The following is an 18,423-nucleotide window of genomic DNA, read 5'->3' as shown; positions in this document are numbered from 1 at the left end:
ATCCGTGCCGTGTGGCTCCCGGAGACGAGGACACTCACCACCTCACCGCCCTACAGCCAGGGAAACCCAGATACCAGAAGCGTACCTCGTCGTCAGGTCCTCCGGCTTCTCCCGTGAGGTCCCCTGCGGCGGTAGGGTCCGGTCCAGACCCTGCGCTGCCTTTACTAATCCTGTCTCTTCAGTCTTCAGCCTGGAGCTCCATTTCTCCTCGACTCTCGTGGCCTGGACATCTTGGGATATTTATTGCAGGCTCATCTGTCACGTCAGTTTGTGTTCGTCCGATGTTTCTTCTCGGTTAGGCTCCAGCTATGGATCTTAGGAAGGAGGAGCACAGCGGTGTGCTCCGTTCTCCCCTCGAGTCCTCTCTGCACGATTGTGATCTGTGCCATCGCCGGGGAGGTTCCCTGTAACCACCTGCTGCCAGGTTGGGCCTCAGCAGAGTTATCCTTTCCCCCTGTAATCCATACACGCTTTGGGAGGAGATACGGGGACCCTCCTCCCACTAGTCGCGGCATCCAGGGTCGGGCGCCGATCGACCTCTCCGTGTTTGTATCACGCTGCATTCTCAGTGAAGAAGTGTGCCCCTCTTTCAAGCCTTATCACAGAATATTGTCAAATGTTCACATTTTGACCAAAATGACAGGCGAGAAATGGTGTCTCTGTGTAGTTTCACTCTGTGCTCCTCTCATTGGTAGAAGGGAGCATCTTCTCACGGGGCTAAGGGCATTTGCGCTGCTGTTGATTCTATTTTCTTATTTCTTGACTTCTTTCTTTTGCATATTGGTCTATTACTTCTCTCTTTTAGAGGCTCTTGACAGAGCTTAATGTGCAGCTAATAACTTGTCTGGGAGATAATTTTGTCTGCTCTGTATCTTTCCCCCCTCTGCTTATTGTATTTTTTGGTATACAGAATATTTTAGCTATTTAAACACTTTATGTAGTCAAATTTATCATTTTTTTCCATTTATTGCTTCCAGATTGTGAGTAATAGAGAAATCCCCCCCCCACACACACACTTCTAGATCACAGGGGAATTCACTGGTTTTTCTTTTCTGGTACTTCTGCGGGTTCCGTTTTTAATATGGACATCTCCGGTCTGTTTGGAATGCACCCTTGAATTCGGTGCAGGGAGTGGACCCGGCTTCGTCTTTTCCCACAGAGGAATCCACTTATCTCGATACTACTTATCAAAAAGCCGGTCTCTGTTTACCCTTGCAAGATGCCACTTCTACTGGGTACTAAATTTCCACGAGCAACCGAGTCCATTTCCGGATTTCCTACTCCATTCCATTCACACACCAACCCCACACCTGGGTAGGCAGCCGAGGAGGTACCGAGGCATGGACACGTACTCCAGTACGTACAGTCGACTCGGCATCACGGTTCTGTTCGATGACATTATGACAGCTGGAGTTCTGTCAAAGAATCCTTCCTCTGTGAAGCTTCGTAGAGGCAAGGGCCATACAAATGGCCCTACTGGCGGTGCAGACAGAGGAGGAGAGGAAAGGGCCACCGAGGCCACGTGGTTCACCCACGGCACCCAGATGGGTGGCCCCTCAGCTACCGTCGGCACAGCTTCCAGCTCCACGTTCCCGCCGTTCCGGTCGCGCTGAACCCCTGCCGTGTGTGGCAAAGAGGCTTTCCCTCATGCTCGACTGAAACCTCTCCTTCCACGACTTCTGACCAGTGATGCCCATCTGCCTCCTGGGTAAAGTGTCCCCCCCACACACAGCTGTTAGACTATTTGAAAATCACAGGAATGTCCAGTTGGGCTTTACTACTATGGGCCAAGCGGACATCCTGTTTCTCTGTTTCCCATGCGGCAGGATTGAGGGAGCACTCACTGCCCACTCTATACCGGTCTCCTCCTCCGAGAAGCCTTGGTTTTCTCCCCACCCCTCACGTTGAGGCACCTGGAGCCGATCTCAGTGCTCCAAGTGCCCAAGTGGCATCCAGCCAGACAGGATTCCTTGGCACTGCGATCTGCCTTGATGTGGAAACATACGGTCTGTACAGACGAAGATTATGGTCTCAGTCCTCCTCGGGTCTGCGTTCGTCTATCCCCTGAGACTTTCTATGGTGACTGTTGGCAAGTCCTGTCTCCCCGTCTTGTTGTCACATGACTGGGGTGTGTGTGCGTAACTGAAGTATTTTCCCTCATACCTTTCACGTCCCAACTTGATTTCTTTTATGTTCGGTTTGATTTCAACCATCAATCTAAGAAAGCAATTTATTTTTTACTTCTGATCTGGGGATAGAATACACGAATTATCCCCTCTGAGCCGTGACCCCTGCATATTTGATGCGCATGCCATCTCTGTTCCCTGCAAGTCGCCAGTAGAGGTGCTGACCAAGAAAAGCCCGGAAGAATGATGGGTTTTGCGTCTGGAGTTATCCTCCAAGTGGTGGTGTATCAGGCAAGTTGCACTCTTTGGGTGAAGCCAAGCCCTGGGAACCCATCGAATTATTCTGTCATCCAATCTGTATTTCCCCATCTTGGCCACAAAGGTGCTTAGTGAGTGAATTAGAAAATGAATGAATGAGTGGGAATCAAGCTACAGAATGACTATAATATTTGGATCTATCAACTCAGTAACCCTCCTCCAAAAGGAAATGAGGTTGGTGGGATGTGGTTCATTCTGAATGACCAAAGGGGACTCCTAGTGGCTGCTTCCTGACAATTATAGACTCAGGTCTCTCGATTCTTCTTTGAAGTGGAACCTGAAGTCCTGTCCTCTAGCGAGTGTTTTTATAGCTTCGTGTACACATCTCCTCTCTATCCTTAATTTCTCAACAGAATTTCTGTTGAATGTGTTCTTCCTATCCTTTCTGACATGAAACTCATCCCTCGTCACAGTCTATTGTTCGAACACAAATCCCATTAACCTTGACAGGGAACAGATCAAGCCACAGGAAAAAGGTTACTAAAACATGATCAGCTACTTGACTTGACTGAAGCGTAGCCTCACCTTCTTAGAAAATGCTGAAGACACAAGTGTGGAGGAGAGGCTCTTCTAGATTCTGGTCTCCTCCAAGCGCCCGTGCATTATTCTCGGTGGCTGGTCGTGGTCCACACAGCTCACTCACCCTAATTTGCCACTGACCACTGCCTGTATCTTCCTTTCTTTTCCGAGTCATGACCTTTACCTTAAGGAAGACTTCAGCCTCCTACCCAACCATCAGAGTTTCTAAACCACAGCTGAGATTTCCTGTGAGACACACCATGTTCCTGCGTTCCCCACAGCGCGTGCCCTGGTTCATGGGAAGAACCACTTTTCTCCAGCTGACGGTACTGACCCTCCCCGGGCACGATCCCCCTTTCTTCGAAAATGCCAGAGACATAAATATGGAGAGACTCACAGCGTTCATGGTTTTGGCCCTCTGCTACCTACCAACCTCTAGAGAAGTGAGTCTCAGATCAGAGTCACCAGAATCATCTGGGGGCTTCTTGAAACACAGACGGCAGGCCTCGCCCCCAGACTCTCTGATCCAGTGGGTCTACGTGGCCTGAGGATTGCATTTCTAACAAGTGGCGCAGGGACCCGACTGAGAACCACTGCTCTGCAGTTTCTTTTCTGCCATTTTCTCTATCCTTCCCTCCCCCCATCCTCCCCGTGACGATCACCTTTCATTTCATTTAGAGCCGGTTAATTGGTTGGCAGAAGACCCCACTCCTGTCCTCACGAGCCTCTTTGCCACCTTTCCTGCCAGGAACGTGTACTGTTATTTCCAGCCCAGAGAACCTGAGATTATGCCGGGCGAGCAATTTTCCCGAACCATTCTCTGCAGCTGAAAGGGTATGTTTCATTCAAGTATTCAAACAATATTATGCAAATTACGCAAGCTGATGTGCAACACCCTTGAGTAAATTCCAGCCTAGCGTTACAATTCATCTTGGCTTCCGTCTACACAAATGGCAGAATCGGTTTAAACTAACGGCCATTCTAAACGAAACTCCGCTGACCATAGAGCTATCTGATGTTTTGGAGACGCACAACATGTCAGATCAAATGAAGACGGTGACACCGGGAAGTACCAGCTCAGAGATTCACGGTGCCTCGTGGGACAGGGGACACGGGCGTCCGGGATTCTGTGGGAGGAAGATGACTGACTTCTGCACCCTGCTTATTAGCCCCATCAGACTGACGTAAACCCAAGCGAAGAGTGCCAAGCATCCCAGGGACGATGCTGTAAAATTAGCTGAACTTAGCACGGAATGAAATCACAGTGCTTTGCCCAACACAGTGTTTATCTATTAAGGTAGCACCACCTTATCTGTTAGAGATAAACTGTGAAACGCAGTGTGTTATTGCAATAACGGCTCACCCTTCAATGCCCTCAAAAGCGCCGTCGCTTTTCCCGGTCGGTGAGCACCTGGCGTGAGGCCATGCGGGGCCCACCTTGCCTGGGAGGGAGTCTCCTCACTTTGGATCCGCTGGCCGGGGCGGGCGCTCCCGGCAGTGCCTCTGCGCCGTGCAAGGGCACACGGGTCTTCCGTCTTCACCACAACCGCGCACTCCCTTTTTCATTATCCATTATCCTTGGAGTAGATGATATCAAATCCTAAGGGCTGCAGCGTCTAGAGCCAGAACTTGGTGGGGATTCGTGGGCGTTGACTCTTCTGGGCAATTCCCCAGAATTAAATGCACATGCCTCTCAAAGAGGGGAGCAGCAAGCTCGTTATGTGGAAGAATTATTGGCTACGCAGTGCTGCACGGAAGTCTCTATTGCAATCTTTGTGGTGGGTGTGATGGTTAATTCCAGGTCGTTACAGGCCGCGGACAAGTTCTTGGGTTGTTATGGTTCTTGCCGTTTTGAGATACCGGAATGTTCTCACTGCATTAAACATCGCTAATGCGTTATTAGGGGGACAGATCTTGGATAAATAAGCTCAGGTCTCTTTTAATGACCTGAATAAAAAATAGCATTTTAATACTTTAGAAGTTGTGTGTGTCCCTTTCTGAACTTATTTTCCCCCTTATTTATTTCGGGACCAGTTTTAGGCTGGAGGGGCATAGCGTGTGAGGTCAAGCAGGCAGGCACTGGGCTTTCCTTCGAGCTCCTGAGACCAGAAGAGGCAGGAGGGGAGGGAAGGCATCACGCTGGATATGGAGAGTAAATTGAGACAGCACCGGAAACTAACATAGAAACAATCAGCGTCTGTCTTCAATCAGACATACATTAATGCCTTGTCTATTTACATACCAGGCATTGTGCTTGGATTTGGAGATACAGACACAGACCCCGCCCTCGAAGAGCCCCCAGGCTTGTAGGGAAGACCAGTCTGTACACGACCAAACAATATGCTGGTCACAGCAATTTAAGACCGGTTCGATTTTTCCCCGTGTCTTCCTGTGGCAACTGAAGGCCAAGTCTTACCCTGGGAAGCCCTCCTCCCTCACGAGGTCATCTGTGCAGATCCAGGGGCTGGAACCCTCCTACAACCCCTGGATCGTAGCTCTGCGCCCAGGCCCGTTGCCTGCCGTACCCCCGCTCGGATCCCTGTTTGGGCTTTCATCGTTGGCTGCGGTGGCCTCTCCCTTGGGGACCCTGGTGACCTCCTACAGGCCAGTGGAGGAGCCTCTTCTGAAAGGGACACGGGTTCAGCTCAACCAAACGCCCTGTGTTGCTCGAATTCAGTGGTTTTCAAACTGCAGGTCTCCCAACGCACTAGCAGACCAGGAAATCAATTTAGTGGCCGTGGCCAGCATTTATTAGAGAACCCGAGAGTGAAACGGAATGAAACAGGATGGCAAATATCAAAGAACACCACACAGTGTAGGGGGGACTACTGTCGCACGAGCCTTTTGTTTCAGCTGTGTGTGTGTATGTGTGTGTGCGTGTTTGTTCATGTGTGTATCTGCGTGTGTGTGCATGTGTCCTGGGTTTCAGTGTGAAAGACATTTCCTCTTGTGGACTACACACCCACCTGCCACTCATCCACGAGTGACGTGAGATCTTGCTTCTTTTCTGTATTCAAGCTGCACCGGAAATCTGGAAGTAATTTCTGTCCGTGGGTGATGCGTGCAGAATGAGAAAAGGAGTGCTAGGTTTTCCCCAGCATTTCCCAGCCATGTGACTTGGGGAAAGTGAGTTACCTCTTGGAGCTCCCGTTTTCCTCTGCGGAATAAAAACAGACACCTATCTCTCACAGCTGTCCAGGGGGCAGGGTGGGCGGGGGGCGATGACCAAGGTGAGGCACGGAGCACAGGTGCGCAGGATAAGACAACAAAAACTGGTCGGGGGCGGCTTCCTCCAAAATGCTAGCTTCCTCTTCTTTTCTTTCCGGAAAATTCTAAAAGCCTGAATTAAGCCCAATCCTGATGGAACATCCCACATCATTTTGTTCAGTTCTTAGTGTTTTAGGTGACTCTGGGAGAATCTGGAACATTATCCTATTCTGTAGGCACAGCCTGCGGTCTAGAAAGTCTTAAGGATTGAGAAACAAATCTTTTGTGCAATGTCATTTATGCCACATTGAGAATTTCCCAAGAGGAGGTACGAATGGAGCTTGCAAACAGAGTGTTCATTTATAATCCTCACTTTAGAAAACCCTTCAAAGCCCAAGTGAACATTTAGGGGCTTTTACTAATGTTTTAGAAATGTGGATAACCAAATGTTTTTTCCATTTCTCTTTAAGTATGAAATATTTCCCTTTCATTAGAAGGTAATGTTCCAAAACCAGAATAAATCATTATAGCGCAAAAATACCTGTTCAAGGAAGAAAAATGATAAAGAAATAAAACCAGAAAAAAATTAAAACCTGGGTGTTTTCAAAATGATGATGTATAGTATCATTTGTCTTTGGACCCTTTATAGAAAAGCCGCATCTGCATTTTTATGAACACAGTGAAGAAACGGACGGAAGTTCGCGGGTCTAGGCTGGCATATTTTGGGACCCAGCCAGCATCTCTCATGCTCCAGTAGTGCGTAGGATTCCACGCTCAGGGTCACCTGAGGACTTCATGGTCACACAGTATCTTCACAGGGCTTTCGTGGGTAGTTGCAACATTTTTAACAAAGCCTGAATTTGGGAACCAAACATCGCGTGAGCCTTGAATTTGGACCACTCACTGCTTCAAGTGACTACAGTACTTTCTCTCTCCTACTAAATGATGGGAAGGTTGCTGAAGTTGACACTGGCAGTAAGAACAATGCTGGTAATTACACTGGGCATTTAGTTATGCAGAACTTACACGCTAAGGCTTTTTCTACTTGCAACCGAGAACATATTGATTTCTGGAGCATTTTGAAAGAAATTCCTGAGTCAATTTAAGTTCGCTTCCATTTCATTTTGGGTAATCACACTGGAAATTTGACGAGCGGGTTCCGCGTTTCCTGGAGTTTTGGTCGCAGCTACTGGGACAGGAGGGACCTTTCCTCTCACCCCTTGGAAAGTTCATGTGGCTGTGACTGTATCAGAATTTTGCTGCCCGATTGGTAAGTTAATAAGTCGCATTTTAAAATGCCTGGAGCAGAAAAGGTCACAGAGGCACTGCTAATAAAATCTATTCAGTGAGATTGGCAGACAGTGGATGGGGTGGGGGTATGAAGAGCAGGGGAAGTGAGAAAGTTTATATTAAATAATCCTTGTGTGTCCAAGGTGTTAGCCCATGCTGAGAATAGAGAGAACCAAGGTAGGCCCCAGACGTTTTTAGCAGATCTCAGTAATAAACGGGATTGAAAAGAAAAAGGGGGCATGTGACAGGGGAAAGGTGGGTTCACATTTCTTCAAGGATCCATACCACACTGTGCTGAACTCAAGGCACAGATGACTTATTTTCCTTCGAGAGCTTCCATAAAGAAAAGAGACTCGAGACCAAAGACGTGTGCCCAGCAACACGCGGGTGCCTGCCCCCGGGGCAAGTGCTGGCCGATCTTTTCAGGTCAAGGGCTGCCTGTGCGCCCTTGACTCTGCTCCCTGGGGCCGAGGCTGCGACATTTGGGAGTTCTCTTTGAGAATGACTGTGCACCGTGTCACACGCAGCCTCACGTCGGCGAGCTGCACCAGCTCTCCCTGGCGTTCTGATGCCTTCTCAAGAGGAGCGAAATCCAAAGAGCTTATTAAAGTTGGGACAAATTACATCTCATTTCCCCTGACGGGTCAGGCTTGCCGCTTGGCTGAGGGGAGGAGGAAGAACCAGGCGGGCTGGCCGGAAGCCTTATTCTTCCCAAGGCGGGGCGTTTCCAACTGTTCCCATGGTGTCCTGATGGACTCCAGAGTTATGTGCGTATACGTTCCAATAACTTTCCAAATTAGGCTGACAAATAATTAATTCTATGAGTTATTCTCCTCCCCTCTAATATGCAGACATTTAAATTATTCTCTTTGCAGCTTCAAGGGCCAACTCAGGCCTGCAGGCTTTCTCTACATGCGGCACCAGCAGCCGGGGGCACCCCAAGCCCCAAGCTCACCGACAGGGGCTCCCAGGGGCAGCAAGCATGCTCAGCTGGTGCCCAAACAGACCACGAGCTGAGGGTCTGAGGCCAAGGGCCTGGGGAACTGTGGAGCCGCTTGCTGCTAATTCTTAAGTGGGGGGTTCCCAAGGATCGTGGGGCTCTCTGCATGCGGCTGGCTGTGAGACAGACGATCGAACAATTTTATATCTAGAACTTGCATATCCTCTGGGTTTGACTCCGCAGTAGGAGTCACTGCAAAGAGCGAGGCAGAAACCGCCAGCTACCCTCTACTATCTGTCCCCCCTTCCTTTCTTAGCAACAGACAGAAATGTATCTGGCGGAAAGAGCACCTTTCCGGGCTTCTGGCATGGAGATATTCGGTGAATTGTAAGCATGAGTCAGCAGTAGGTAGGACTTCTAAGAAAGTTCGCCAAAGGCAAACATACTTGCATATGTGGCCACAAGGTGTACCCCTGTGCCTTCCTCATAGAATGTGGACGCGACCGCTGGCATCCCAGCAGCTAATGTGCAACCATGAGGCAAACGCTAAAGATGGCAAAGTGAAAAGAAGGAGCCTGACCGTCTGGTGACCATGGAGCTGCCGTTAAGACCCTGTGCAGCTGAATGCCCACTCTTGGGGAGAGAAAGATAAAAACCCACCTCTATTTGGTTTTAAGCTGTTATTTTGGGTCTGTTTCTAGCAGCTGGACTCCATTTCCAACCACTACAGACAGCTGAGCCCCAACACCTCTGATGTGGCCCTACCATGTAGATCCCAGTAAAGCCGCTCTTTACGTCGATGGCATCTTCCTCTGTCTCGACTGCAATCCGAAGCATGCTCGCAACATGGGTCTTGTGGATGAATGGGGGTGAGCACACATCAGTGATGCTGCTTTCTTCTGCAGCTCACTCTTATTTCACAAATGTTAGTCTCTCCTCGCCGCCTCGGATGCAAGTCCCAGGTCTGACTCTGTGTTGGGTGTGTTCCCTACTCCTGCTCCGTGCCACAGCCCATCACTGCGCACACAGTAGGCACACGCATCAGTGCCACAGCCCGTCACACAACGCTGAGCACACAGTAGGCGCACAGATCGATCTTGAGATTTTACTATCAGCAGAGAGATTGCGCCCGTTTCTTTCTGAACCACTGCGGCTGCAGAAACATGCAGATACGGTAGGTTCCAGGCACTGGGCGTTGCCACAGAAGGAGGAACAAGAACAACCTGAGCATCCAGGACACTGGCTAAGAGCTCAGGGCTCTCAAGGCCTTTCTCTCACAAGGAGTCAGGGCAGATGAGCTTGAGGCTCGGAAAGGTTGATGTGCTTCTGGAAGGCAGGTAAGTAGTAAATGTGGAGTCAGGCCCTGATGGACTAGAAGAAGGGGCTGTTTCTGGGGGTCAGCAGACAGACAGATGTGTGGGAGGACAGCTCACAACCCTAAATTATTCACGGCCCCTCACTGTGGCCATTTTCCTTTCTGATGCGGCCCCTCCCAATCAGATCACTTTCTCTCTGGTTTATTCTGCCCCCACTCCAGACCAGCTTCCCCGCCCCCACTCCTCGGTTCTTTCCAACTGCAAGTCTAAACGTTCTCTTACTTGTGTCCTGTCTCGGTGGGAACATTGGTTCCGGGACAGAATTTACCGGTTCCCTTTTGTTCGGCTGGGGGTGGCTGACCAGGACGCTCCCGACGACGGGGGCCGGACGGGAGCAGTGTGAGTGCACACGCTGTAGGGCCGCTGCCTCCCCTGCTCGTGCCCTCTCCTGATACCTGACAAGTGCCACGGCCAAGCCCAAGGGACAGTTATGCCAACACTGGTCAACAAGGGCTCCACCCTGATTTGTCCTGGGGCTGAGGCTTGCCCCTCACAGGAGGGTCAGGCTCAGAGGCTGTCGAACGCCTGAGAAGCTCTGTCCAGGGACCAAGGGACAGACGTAGGGTTAGGGGTCGGGGAGGGTCTCGAAACACAAGCATAGGGTCCTTTCCCCAGGGCGTTAGTCACGTGAAGCACACAGGAAGGGTCGGGGCCGCACGTAGGGAAAGGGCTGCAGGCCCGAGGGAGGACAAGGGCGCCGTGCTGCCCGCGTCCACACTGAGGTGAGGAGGGCACAACATCAAAGCAGAAACGCCCGCAGCGAGGGGAGGTGTGAGTCACGACCTTGGCCCCTGGGTGCCCTGTGACCTGCAGGGGCCCCGGGCTCTGGGCTCCAATGCCAGCCATCCAACGCCCAGACGAAGAGAAGAGGACCCAGCTGCCGAGCCAAGATACAAACGGGAAAACCGCACACGGCATATTCAGGAACTTGGGCTCAGCAAGAGTGAAGAAAAAGACGGCCACTGGGAACCACTCTTGCACAGAGAGCTAATGGGAGTCCCGCTCGCACCAGGACGAGGAAAGCAACTCCTTCCAGGGAGCTGAAGCAGCCTCAGTCAGCTTCTCCATCCGGACGATCACCGCATCCAGAGGTGGGAGCCTGCCCCGCCGGCCCCGCGCCCCGGCATTTCAGACCAGCTACATCGAGCCGGCCAGCGTTCAGCTTGCTTACGCGTCAGTGGTTACATCGGACCTGCCCTGTTCTGTCCTATCCCCGCCAGCGAGCCGAGGAAGCAGCTGGGCACCCCCGTTCACACTCCAGCGACCCAGGGACAGGTGCATCTCGTGAGCGTCCTCTGCCCCGCCGTCTCGAGGCACACGGAGGGAACAGAGGCAAAGTATTTTGAAAACTATGCAGCACCACCCGAAAGCGCCAGCCACGCCCTCCTCGTGGCCTGCGTCACAGCAACAGGGAACTCACTGGTTCACAGCCAGACCACGTGCCCTTCCGTCTGGAGTTGCTGAGGCCGCGGGGGGCCCCCAGCTCACGCGCACAGCCGCTGACGGGTTCGCCTTCCTAATACAGCATTTTGCTCATGTTGCTCCTGGCCCTCAACCTTTTTTTTTTTTTTTAATTTTTTTTTCAACGTTTATTTATTTTTGGGACAGAGAGAGACAGAGCATGAACGGGGGAGGGGCAGAGAGAGGGAGACACAGAATCGGAAACAGGCTCCAGGCTCTGAGCCATCAGCCCAGAGCCCGACGCAGGGCTCGAACTCCTGGACCGTGAGATCGTGACCTGGCTGAAGTCGGACGCTTAACCGACTGCGCCACCCAGGCGCCCCGTGGCCCTCAACCTTTAATGGCTCCCAAGTACGAGCCAAACTCTAGGGCTGAAGCTCTCCTCAGCTAGGTGGGGATCTGCCCCTCCATGCCCCGCACAGGACCCAAACACACCAGTAAGAAAATGAAGCAGTCCTAGTTAACAGTAATAGGCGATTCTTAATAGCAAATTCATTATTTTAAGTATTTCCAAATCTACTGTCATTAGGTAGGCGAATTAAAGCAAACATTAATTGTCCAGGTACTTAGCCGTCTCCATTTTCCGGTGAGTAATCGAGACTCACGTGCGGACGAGGAGGTCCTTCCCGGCTGTCTTGCATGTTAAGTATTTCCGCCAGGCACATATTTCACCATGGAGACAGAACTGACTTAATTTATAAAGGAGGCTTTAGGGACTTATGGACGACGAGAGACAGCCGATCGATCAGGGGTGATGATAAAGGTACGCAATATCAAGGAACATGAGGTCTCAGGCATGATTTGGGGAGAGAAGTGGGCAGTTAGGAATATCATCATTTGAAAAAGGTCAAGGCCTGGTGGCAGTAAAAATGCCTAAGCAAATAAACCCACACCTGTTGAGTCGGGAGAGGCTAAAAGTGCAGAACGGGAAGAGCTGTCGATTTTGTGGGGAAACTGTTATCCCCAGGCAGGGACTGGGGCACCAAGACAGGGTCCATTTTCTCCTGCTGGGAGCACCGACAGTGGACGGTGCTTCCAAATGCCAGCGCTCCCTGGGGCTGAGACCCGGGTCCTCTAGAAAACAGTGGGGGGCTCAGCCATAAAACGAGGGGGTTGGGTCACAGCATATGAAGGCAAGACCCCACTGGCTGTACGACATCCTGACTGGCCGTTTTCGGAAGGGTGCTGTGGGGAGGAGTTTTTACCCACCTAGTAAATTATTTGGCTTGTATAACAGAAAAAGAACTCCCCCCCCCCCCCAAAAAAAAGGCACACTGAGTTGCAGATTCCATTACCAATAATCATAGTGCATTACTAAAACCAAAATTCTAAATCATCGTTCTCTTTGGAAAACGCTCTCGGTATCACATGGGACTCCACGGCCAGCTTTACCATGTAATATACCATTATTCCATTTAGAAAAAAGCAATTCCACAGATCTTTCTGAGAGTAAGTGGACTAAAGGATGTGTGTGGATGCTCCCTGGCCTAAGTGCCCAGAAGAAAGCATCTGGAACGTTCTCTGTGTCCCTTCTACAGTATTGCGATAGTTGAGGAATAGAGAGACTCAGTGACAGGTGACGAATTCCCTTCTACTTGCCCCCCGGAGGACCAGGTCCTTCATCTTTATCTCTAATTTTTTTTTAACATGTATTTATTTTTGATAGAGACAGAGTGCAAGTGGGGGAGGGGCAGAGAAAGAGGGAGACCTAGAATCCGAAGCAGGCTCCAGGCTCCGAGCGGTCGGCACAGAGCCCGATGCGGGGCTCGAACCCACGAACCGCGAGATCGTGACCCGAGCCGAACCCCCTCATTTTATGGCTCAACCGACTGAGCCGCCCAGGCGCCCCTTTCATCTTTACTTCTAACGTGCTCTCGTCAAACTCGACGTGCCCTGCTCCCCGACAGAGACCGTGCAACCTCGCGGAAAAGCAAGCTTACCTCCTTGTAGGGTGTACTCCGTCACGGCCCTGCTGAAGACTCCCAGGCCCGCCCCGTTGTAAGCTGCCACCTGGATTTCATACTGGGTCCAGATGATCAGCTCGGTCACCAGGCAGTAGTTGACCTCCGGGCTGGTGATGTTCCGCTGCTGGTGCTCCCCGGGCAGGCCGGCCAGGCGGTACCTGCATCGCAATGTGGAGAGACGGCTGGCACCAGGATGCGGGGGTACCCGCGTGGATTCCACGCAGTTGGAGGGAAACGGAGTCAGTGAACAAGAGTGAAGCCAGAGGTCAGCCCCAGACAACACCGCTTCCTAAGCCAACCCCTCAGACGCGGTGTCACTGAATCTCACAGCGATTATGAGCTCTGGGCAAAATGGAACCGACTGTGTTACTGTGGAATGCAACTGTGTTACGGTTAAAGAAAAATTATAGCTTTTTAGTGTAAGTCGCCTGGGGGGCGCGGTGACTTAGCACCAGAAATTCCAGGCACGGCTCCCGTGTCGGGTGTTGCCGTCAATAACGATTGTGGAGGGACAGCTTTCCTCCCGTGGTCCTGAAACATGGGGAAAAGCAGAGAGGCGGGAGGCCCGCTGCCTCTCCCGTCTAGGGTTTCTAGATTTGTTCACGCAGCCCCAGAACCAGAACGAGTGGCTTTCGGTGGTGTTCCCACGTCTAAAATACTGGCCGCATGCTGAGGTGGATGGGCTGGGCTGTTCGTTAGGGGGCCTTCGTGGACGAAACGGGCGCAGGGTTCCGTGTACGGCTCCCGATGGTGGCGGGGCTGGCTGCGGTCGTCAGGCTGCAGCACACAGAGCGGAATTCTTGCGGCGTGCACCTGACCCTAATACAGTGCTCTACGCCGATTTCACCCGTGTTCCAGAAGGAACTGTGTGGAACAAGCGGAATACTTTGCACGCTGCATCTGCCTTCCAAAGTCACATGCACGACTCGGGACTTAGAAAACGTATAAATTAGGCAATTGCCACGTGTACTACCCAAGGGCTTTTGTGGCATTATTTGGGGTAGCGAATGCATTTCACAACTTGGTTTTTAGAAGTGCACTGGTTCCCCAGGGTGGAGTGCGGGGGCGGGTGGCGGGAGACAGTGCCTTGGCCGTCACACAGCTCCCGAAGCCTCCAGATCCTGTCCGAGCAGCGGCTCTTGGCTCGGGAAGATGTGGCTTTGTCTGACGAGAGGGAGAGGGTGAGGGCTGAGGGGACACAGGGCGAGAGGACTCTTGATGGCAGGTTGGGGCCACGGGCAGAGCGCCTGGGCACAGAGGGGAAGGCCCAGCAAGGCTACTGCCGTCGGTGGGGGAGGGGAGAAGAAACCCAGAATTGAGGCCCTTCAAGGGAAAACAGAGCTCTCCAAAGAGGATGAGAGCACAGAGACTGCAACATAAGGTCCTTCGAGAAAATCAGGACTTTCCGAGGGCAGCCTTTCAGCCACAGACCATGTGGGCAGGTGAGGCCCGTGCAGTGGGAAAAATACAAGATCAAGAACAGGCAGAACCGGAATAGTGAGAAGGTCCCAGGCCACCTCCTGCCTTCGCCTGAAAGGAGGTGCAGCTCGCCTGGCCAGAGGCATGGGGGACGGACAGTGCTCCCGTGACGGGCAAAAACAGGGGCCAATGCCTCACACCGCATTTCTGCTTTCCTATTCCACCCACTTCTGACACCGACTGACTTCATATTCCTTTACTGAACTACCTGCGTCCCAGCGGGGGTTAAGTTCATTTATGTAACATCACGGCCTTCAAGGCAGCGGCCCATGGGGACACAGGCGTGGCATGGGATAACCCACAAGCCAGGTACTCCCACTCAAATTCCCCATCTACAAAATAAACAGCACCGAGACGGTGAGAGAGCCATTTGGAAGAAGGCAAGGATTGGCTCCACGGCAGCACCAGGGCGCCCTGGCGTGTGAATGGCGCCCAGGACCACTCATAATAACCAATATGGCACATACCGGGCAGTCACTTGAGAAGATCTCGTTAATGTGGAGGCATCTCTACGCATGACACATTCCAGGGAAAAGCAAAGACGTGAGCTCCAGAAGGAGCTGGGAAGACGACTGATGAGCTGGGAGGCCTCAAGCAAACTCTTAACTTCTCCGAACCTTGGTTTAGAACTCCCGGGAAGGACATAATAATGGCCTTCCGCTGGGTTTTCGCAAGAATAAAACCAAACGATGGACACAAAGGAGACGTGACACTGTGAAGCACCCTGTAAGTGTTTCTGGTTATGAGAACACTGCTCATCCAGGAAGGACGTGAAGCCCGTACGAACCGTATCTCCTGGACCCTTGTTTATAGGATCGTGTGGAACAGACCACAGGATTCATGTCTTAGAAGCAGCCGCCCTCCTCTCCTCTCTGCAGCAGGCAGGCTGGCCCATTCCGACCCGCGGCTCGGGTGCTTTTGTAACATTCACAGGATGTCTGGGAAGGTCACAATTAATAACAGAAGCACAGGGCATCGCCCTCTCACTGGTGGGATACGTTGCCTGGGAGACTGTCTCGCACAGAACAAGATCATTTTTTTATATGGAAATAAACAGAAGAATGTTTTTAAAGGACATAACCCCTATACTCCTCTCAAAGAAGCACCCTGCCCATTATTATAAATATTTTATTACTGTGCACACATCCTAACTACTTCTCACGGCCAGAGCCGCGACGGTGATTTATTTCCATTTTGTTCTTCCATGGGCTGTGCTAAGGCTCTGACACAGAGTCTTGTGCCCTGGAGGATGCACACTTGCACAAAGAGCTGATTTGCAGACCGGAGGATTATTCGGAAATGTTTCCAAGCAAATTTGTTTTGGCATGGGTCTTTAATTTCTGAAAACTTTGATATTCACAGGCCTTGGATAGTGCACCCTCATTTTAGGACTTCCTTGATTTAAACCCCTACAAACACAGATGCCCTCCTTCCCAGCACTCGACTCTCCCAACATATCACAGAAAATCCTTTTAACAGCGGTAATCCCACAAAATGGAGAAATGTGCAGTCCCCGACGGGGACTTGTAACATCAGAGGGGTTTCATTATTAAGCCCCATGCCCCGAGCCTGGTTCTGCAGGCTGACTTTTAAAGTCCTTACTTGGCAGCTGGAGCCTGAGGAACCTTTTCTGTGTGCTCAAGAAAAGAAAGAGGCGGCCGAAATGACAAGCATGTGAAGGGCCGGGTGGAGGGCAAGGCAATGATTTTCATTAGCTGATGAGCATGGGACAAGAGTGACAGCTGAAGTGAGGGCCCAGGAGCAGGCAGGAGACCTGGGTCGGGGGGTGGGTGGCCAGCTAGTTTTCTAGAGGGATCTGGGAACCGCCCAGAGCCCACAGGTGCCCCTGTGCCAGGTCTCTTGTTGGAAGGGGGAGGACACTTGGAGGCAGAGTGACCAGAGAGACCCTGAGTGCCGACTCCAGCCCTCCAGCCCCTGTGGGCCCCTAGGGGTCACACTTAAACCCCTTCAGGTGGATAATGGCCTAGCTTATGTTTAGAGGACAATTCACATGCTTGAGGAAGACTTGAGAATAGCAGGAAGTGTTGGTGATTGGCTAATTATACGTGCATGTGGATAAAGGTGTAATAAATGAATGGATGATTACATAAATATATACTGGAAGGAATGGTCCTCCACATGCAAAGATAACGGAGCTAAAAAAGCTATACCTTCATAACTTCTTACATTTGTCTAAGAAATTACATTTAGCCCCCTGAGACCTTTGTCCACCCATATTTTCTGGTCACACGCTCAGAATGGGTGCCAGAGGCCTGGCATTGGGAGGAAGGGAGTGGCGGACACCCGCTGGGGAGGCTGGGGAAGGACACGCAGTGCATGTTGGTGAACAAACGCGTCCGTGGCTGCACGGTCTGTTGGAAGTGATTTCATAATTACCCTCTGAGACTGCTTTTCTTTTTCCTGCTTGCTACTGTGTCAACAAACCACTGCAATGATCACATCTGGTGCAATTTCAAAATTAGCAGTAGTTTTGGCAAAAGGGACTCCTCGTCCCTTAAACCCAGCCAAGATCTGGGAGAGCCCTCTCGACATCCTTAGAAGCCTGACCACCCTCACAAGGCAGAGAAAACAAAGCGGCCACAACGTGGGGCCACATATGGCCTGCAGAAGAGTGAGCTCGGCCTGCACTGTGGTCCAAAACGGGCCGACTTCATTTCTGACATTTAAAAGCTGTGAGATCGCATGTAAAGAGGTAGGTTTTTAAAACATTTCTTTGAAACACTAGAGGGCCTGGCAATACTGAACAACGTGCTAGCCAGCATGGGAACGACTGGCTAATGATTAAATCGGTTGCACTACTGTTAGTTAAAAATTATTACAGTAAATAATGTGTGCCCCTGGATTCACGATGGAAAGCACACCCTGACCCCGACTCATCACGTCCCCCTTCAATCTTCTACCAAATGTCACCATCAGTGCGGGGCTCTGGTGTGCACATGCTAGGCCGGATATGCAGACGCTCTCTGCAAGGCCACCCCCAGCGAAACAGAGCCCTGACTTCGTGACGACAGCCTCGAGCCGGCCAAGCACAGGCTACTCGCCTGAGGATGTACCCGCGCAGCACCCCGTTGTGCTCCGTCTCTGGGGGCGGCTGCCACTGGACCATGATGGACTGATTGGTACGCCCGCTGGCCACGATATTCTTCGGGGGAGCGCTGGGCGGCTCTTCGGGTAACACCAACCTAGACATAAGATATGGGCAGGGAGAGACAGATCGGCATCCGAAACAAAGGGTCCCCACCAGCATTCTCTGTCTCACTGAATCTGGAGCCCAACTACTTTAGAAAATTGAGGGATGAACCGAGCAAAGCACACGGCTGATCCTGCTAGCAGGACAGGCAGGAAGCGGGTACAGCGAAGGCAACCTAACGGAAAAACCGGCTAGGCAAGCACCAGGGCAGGCGCAGGAGGTGACCTGACTCTGTCTGAAGGAGCGGCACCTCCGCCCGGGAAGGGATCGCAAGCCCGAGCGGGCCAGTCTGCAGGCCCACAGCCCGAGACTCCTTCCACGTTGCTTTTCCTTTGGCTCTTTCGACATTTCTCACATCACACTCCCACATTCTGAAAAAAGTCATTGAGAGCTCAATCATGCCATGATTCGGGCCCCGCGAACGCTCAGGCGGGTTGGGGAGGGCACGCAGGAATGCGTGGATGGGAGGAAGCCATTTTCGCAGGTCACATCTGAATGGGCTTCCACAGCAGCCGCCCCAGGGCCGGGGGAG

General features: G+C 51.7%; 1 protein-coding gene across 1 annotated transcript in view; it reads right to left on the bottom strand.

Moving 5' to 3' along the window:
- The window catches only part of SDK1 (sidekick cell adhesion molecule 1), an 883,215-nt gene that overhangs the window by 163,927 nt on the left and 700,865 nt on the right, over window positions 1–18,423 (bottom strand). Inside the window, exons 16-17 of the mRNA XM_043561368.1 lie at window positions 17,743–17,883; window positions 13,178–13,359 (exon numbers count right to left, since the gene is read on the bottom strand). Coding sequence (XP_043417303.1) covers window positions 13,178–13,359; window positions 17,743–17,883 — 323 coding nt within the window. The remainder of the gene's footprint in view (window positions 1–13,177; window positions 13,360–17,742; window positions 17,884–18,423) is intronic.

Source organism: Prionailurus bengalensis, chromosome E3, assembly GCF_016509475.1.
Source record: "Prionailurus bengalensis isolate Pbe53 chromosome E3, Fcat_Pben_1.1_paternal_pri, whole genome shotgun sequence".
In the NCBI taxonomy this organism is placed as follows: Eukaryota; Metazoa; Chordata; class Mammalia; order Carnivora; family Felidae; genus Prionailurus; species Prionailurus bengalensis.
Note: the sequence above shows the minus strand (reverse complement) of the source record. Positions and strands in the feature narration are given on the sequence as shown.